At 37.9% G+C, this 5475-nt stretch overlaps 1 protein-coding gene across 2 annotated transcripts; it reads left to right on the forward strand.

Moving 5' to 3' along the window:
• The first annotated feature begins 853 nt into the window (after positions 1-853).
• LOC112273898 (protein CIA1) lies at positions 854-4529 on the forward strand. Of its 2 annotated transcripts, none has more exons than XM_024502935.3 (11): positions 854-1049; positions 1211-1256; positions 1455-1584; positions 1789-1935; positions 2136-2354; positions 2562-2626; positions 2885-2950; positions 3125-3199; positions 3385-3447; positions 3602-3761; positions 3938-4529. In XM_024502935.3, exons 1-11 carry the CDS (start codon positions 1004-1006, stop codon positions 4016-4018), a joined length of 1098 nt encoding a protein of 365 aa, XP_024358703.1. In that variant the 5' UTR covers positions 854-1003; the 3' UTR covers positions 4019-4529. The 2 variants fall into 2 exon arrangements, with proteins under 2 accessions (XP_024358703.1, XP_024358702.1); XM_024502934.3 differs by having other exon boundaries at positions 862-1049; positions 1793-1935.
• The last annotated feature ends 946 nt before the right edge of the window (positions 4530-5475 follow it).

A 5475-nucleotide genomic window follows, 5' to 3' on the forward strand; every position in this document is an offset into this window, starting at 1 on the left:
AGTAGATTCAACACACACACACACACACATATATATATATATATATATATATATATATATAATTTCAATTATTGTTGTTAAAAAGATAGATGGTTCTATAGAATTATGCTTGTTGGTATAAATATTAATTGTGTATTTAATGTTTTTTATTTTAAGAAATATATATATATATATATATATATATAATATTCTACAATAATATTGGGTGACATCAATATATTAATTTAAATTGACTAAAATGTATTATAGAATCAAAATGAAAAATATTGAAATTTTACTTGGAGCTTAAAAGAATAGTTCAAACTTATCACTCGATGTTCATAGAAGTAAGTTCAGGGTCCTCTTTAGTTTTTTCTGAACTATTTCATTTTAAATAAATTTTACTATATGAGCTACAAGTCTTTCAATATATAGCTGTAGATCTATTTGGCTTTTGAGTGATCTCCTCACAGTCAATAATTCCTACCAACTTTCTCATCTTGTATAAATTTTCCAGTTTTGTTTTCGTCAATATTCTCCCACAGATAGAACCACGTGATAAATATACAAGTTGTCGCATATAATCAAGACATACTTCATTTAGAGTACACAAATAAACAGTACAATTTCAAATATAATCACGATTAATAAACTAACAGTGGGAAGCTATTACTTTTATATACATTTATCTGGTCGCAACATTTGATAAGCTTTTCAATGTTGCAAAAAACGAATTTCACATCCGATGTACTAAAAATAAGACAGAACAAGAAGGAACAGGGCGGAGGCGCCGTGTGAACAGAGACCAAGCAAGGGCTACCCTGGGCCCGGTTCACACCTGTAACGTCCTTCGGGAGGAAGTAGAGCGGTCTTCGTCTTCTTCGTGTTGGGCTCTGGCATTGTGCGTGGGCCTGGCTGGGACTGTGCCATAGCCATCGCCAGTGCTGTTGTTAGCGTAGACGAGAGTCTCTCTGTGCGGATCCCTCACTCTCGCACTCTTCCGCTGCAGCTGCTGGTGCGGACCATGGATGCCACCGCTGCCTTGCCGACTTCGCCCTCCGCAACCAAGGGTGCGCTTATGCTCTCTTGCTAATTTCAACGATTCGGGGTTTAGGGTTTATACCTGCGTGTTGGTTGTTGTCTCGCAAGTAGGGTGCAATTAGTGCCGCGGTAGGTTCTCGGAGTCGAATTTGGTTTGTATACTGACGTGAGTGCTCGTGTGGTGTTGCAGGTGTTTCGTTGCGATTAGTGCAAGAGTTGGAAGGGCACGAGGATAGGTACCTGTCGCCATTTACGTGTTGATAGCGTGCTTTACTCTTCCGATTTTCTTAATTTTGGAAAGCTTCGATCGAGCTTTATTTATTTATTTATTTATTTTTATTTTTATTTTTTTAGGTTATTTTGTTTTGATTTTGATCTTGATTTTTTGGAGGGAAGTCATCGTTGAAGTTTGTGTGTTGAACTGTATGGACCAGGGTGTGGGGTGTTGCTTGGAGACCGTGCGATGGTTCGTCGATCCTAGCGTCATGTAGTGGGGATCAAACGGTCCGCATATGGGAGCATTCTTCTGGGAGCTCACCTTCTTCAGCTGCTTGGGTTTGCAAAGTCTCTTTTATATTGCCCCCCTTCTCTGGAAGTCATCTATGTCTGATTCTTACTTGTTGCGAATTCTCTTCACACTGCTTGAAATTGAGCATTTCCGGACAATTTTGCAATCAGAAGTTTTATGTAAAATGTTGTTTCAAGGCCTTTTATTTATTTATTTATTTTTTATTTTATTATCGTGACTTGGGGGCTGTTGTTGCATAGGCAGTCCTGGACTCATCTCATAATCGCACAGTGCGGCAAATTTCGTGGTCGCCGAATGGCAACTTGCTAGCATCTGCAAGTTTTGATGCCACGATTGGCATGTGGGAGTACGTTGGCAATGAATTCTCATTTATAGCTTCTTTTGAGGTAAGCTTCGAGCATATTTCTTCTGAGACCACCTTTCATTTGAATGCGAGTTCAAGAGATGAATTTGCCTCGACAAATTGTAGGCTTCAGCTAGTCCCATTTTTAATAGTTGCTTTGGTGCAAGGTACGTGCTCTGTGGTCACAATTTACATAATCGCAGTCATTGTTCTTATTCGCGATTCCACCCCATATTGTGACAGGGACATGAAAATGAGGTGAAAAGCGTGGCATGGAACTCAGCAGGCACTCTACTGGCAACTTGCAGTCGAGATAAGTCTGTCTGGATTTGGGAGGTGCTTCCTGGACACGAGTTTGAGTGTGTGTCAGTACTTAACGGGCACACCCAGGATGTCAAGATGGTTCTATGGCATCCATCTCTGGATATATTGGTATCCACCAGCTACGACAACACCATCAAGGTACTTTTCGGTCACTAAAGTGATATAAATCAATATTCCTACTTGGTTTACTAGGAAACACATCAACATGGCACTCAGTGTTTGTCTAGAGTTAAGCTGGGAAATGTATCAAATATTCAATAGATGATACAAAGAGTCAGTGGGGGAAATGCTCTTGGTCTAGCTTGCAGCGCTTGTGGAATCTAGAAGCCAACCTTGCCTGTACAGATATGGACAGAAGAAGGCGACGGTGATGATTGGCATTGCGCGCAAACCCTGGGACCTCCTGGCAGGTACATCTTTGCTTAAATCGGGTATCATCGACTTTCTATCTCAATCTTGTAGTAACAGTAAGAGCCTGGTTGTTGTGGGAAATCCAAGGGCGGCTACTACATCGTTTCACTATAACCTTTCGGTTGCTGCCAGCATTATTGTCCGACATATATAAGATACCTCTAGGCTAGCAGAAGGTGATTGTGAGCAATTTATTCACTCTCTTCCGCACAATCTGTGCTTAAGTCGGCTTTTCATCTCATGTGTTTTTTTCGCAGCGGTCATACTTCAACTGTGTGGGCTGCTTCATTTAATGCCACAGGAGATTGCATGGTGACATGCAGGTGCTGAATTTCTCCTCATCGATATATTTATAGCCTTCTAATGTCGTGTTCATGAATGCCACTTGTATGTTTTAATCAAAACTTGATATGGAAGCAGTGCATGGTCCAAGTCAACGCATCGTTCCATATCCATCAGTTTGGGCTAATTTACTTTTTTTTCTTCTTGCATGGCAGTGATGATTTGACCCTAAATATATGGGACTCAAGTGCAGATCTTTCAAGTGCTAATGATGACGACTCGGCTAAATGGTATACTCTAGAGTCTTCAGCGTTGTCTCACGGAATTCTAGTTTGACCATACTTGGCTTCACAAGGAAAACATAAGAAGTCACAGTATGATTGTTCTCCCTAAAATTTTGAGATTTGATAGAGTCAGGGAGTGAACTGGTGTATTATTCCTTGCTATTCAGTGTGGTTTTGCAATGTAATTGCAGGAAGCATCTGGCTACCATCTCGGGATACCACGACCGAACCATCTATTCAGTGAACTGGTCCAGGTATAACAGCGGTTCTGCAATAGAAAAGCGGTGGGATTTTGATTGAATACTGTGAAAGTCGTGCATTTATTTAGTAGTCTTTGCAGACGTTTCGAACATGTATTAGAGTGTGGAGGTTTTGCATTAATATTAAACATTAATTTGCATTTTGCAGCCTGAATGACCTTATTGCTAGCGGAGCAGGAGATGATTGTATTCGCATCTTCTCTAAATCTCAAGATGGCGACCAAGAAGGAAGTCAATCATACGAGTTAGTGCAGAAGCATGAAAAAGCTCATACAGCTGATGTCAACTGCGTGCAATGGCACCCTAAGGTAATAGGATGTGATGTATTTATAGATTATAGTTCAATTTGTGGCTCTAACGATTTATGTTACTTTTTAGGTTCCTTCTTTTTGTTCTAGATAAAATCGATGTTTCTTGCGATGATTATTTTCAACGAGAACCAGCTTGGTGTTTCTGATTTTTTGTTTTAAATTTTTTGCTGCAGAATCCGCGTTTGCTGGCATCAGCAGGTGACGATGGGATCGTGAAAATTTGGGAGGTGGTAGGAGATCTTCCACATGTTTAGTTTGCTACGAATCCGTAACAAGTCTTGTACATGATGTGGAGAGTAAATGACTATCATAAACTCCTGTAATTTCTATTATAGAATTATTGAATTTCTCCTCGGTCATAGCTGGAACTAGCTAGCTTAAGTGGTGAATGCTTCAAGTTACCAATGGTAGTCAGTGACGCATCAGCCACGAGCTGGTGGATATGCAGTCAAATAAGTTGGTAGTCATCAATAGTTTTCGTTGTATTTGGTCCACAGTTTTCTCTGAAATCGTGTGTTCTTTATCCGCTTCTCCATCCAGTTAGCTTCACTGCATATCCATTTTATCAGTTGATCAGGTCTTTTTTCGAACTTTTTGGTTCCTTACCTTTTGATAGACGTGTGGTAGCAAGTAGGATGTAAATGGACTCATTTTCTGCTTTCTCTAGTCTCTAGCATGAGAGCAGGATATCTGGCTGTGGCTTGGGAGAAAATTGAATGTAAATGTCGATTAACATGCGATCAAGTTAAATGTCGTTAAAGTTAATTTTTTGGTAAGTTTCATTTTTTTCAAATTGATGGAGGAACCTATTGATTGGTGTACATCATTTTTCTATAAAATTGTTTCTCGAATTGATAGAAGAATTGCATTCTGTAGTGAATCTACTAGTGGTGGTTTCAATATATATTGCCCTTACCAACACGTTCTTGGTTGAAAATGACAAATACTAAAATATTATTGCATTCATATATGATGTTTCATTTGGTACTTATCGTTGTTATACAGGTATTAGTAGTAAGCAGGAAGGCGCTGGAAAATATAATTTATGAAATTATCCTTAATTTAAAATTGGATTACATTTAATACATTTAATTTTACATGTTGTAAATGATTTATTTTAATGGATCTTAGATTTAAATTTTGTCTTTAAATTTCAATTGTCTAAAATTTGTATATAATATGTATAAAAAAGATGTGCATCCAATCAATACATAGATTTACAAATTTTGTAGTTTTCTTCAAATTGAAATAGTGGCTTTATAAAATTAATAATGTTGGTTCATTAATTAATAATAAACATTTAAGAAAAATAGTGAATTCAAAAAAAATCAGCTTGATTGTGGATTGGTTATTATTATATAAGGAGAAATTGTTCTACATCTCTAATACAAGGTTTTTGTTGTTGTTGCCTACAGAGGGCAAAGAAGACATAGGCTAAATACTTTATAGTTTAGTGAGTAGCATTCTCAACCAAATTCCTTTTAAAGTTTCTATAGAGAGACTTATATACTTAACTTCCATTGACGATTTTGCTATTGTATGTTGCCTCTTGCTTTGCCAAGTGATTGTTGCCTTGGCTATTGTAAAATAGTAACATCCTATAGACATACAAGTTTCTAGGCAAGATGCTTTGTCAACATTTGTATAGCCTAGTATATTGTCTTTTGCTTTTTAATTGATAGTATAGTCCAAAGTCCATAGTATCCTTGAT

Source organism: Physcomitrium patens, chromosome 21, assembly GCF_059467195.1.
Source record: "Physcomitrium patens ecotype Gransden chromosome 21, ASM5946719v1, whole genome shotgun sequence".
Lineage (NCBI taxonomy): Eukaryota > Viridiplantae > Streptophyta > Bryopsida > Funariales > Funariaceae > Physcomitrium > Physcomitrium patens.

Coding starts and splice junctions, on each gene's coding strand:
- LOC112273898 (XM_024502935.3), top strand. CDS start 1,004: ATGGATGCCACCGCTGCCTTGCCGACTTCGCCCTCCGCAACCAAGG. Junction 1,936..2,135: donor CATTTATAGCTTCTTTTGAG/GTAAGCTTCGAG, acceptor ATATTGTGACAG/GGACATGAAAATGAGGTGAA. Junction 3,200..3,384: donor GATGACGACTCGGCTAAATG/GTATACTCTAGA, acceptor ATGTAATTGCAG/GAAGCATCTGGCTACCATCT.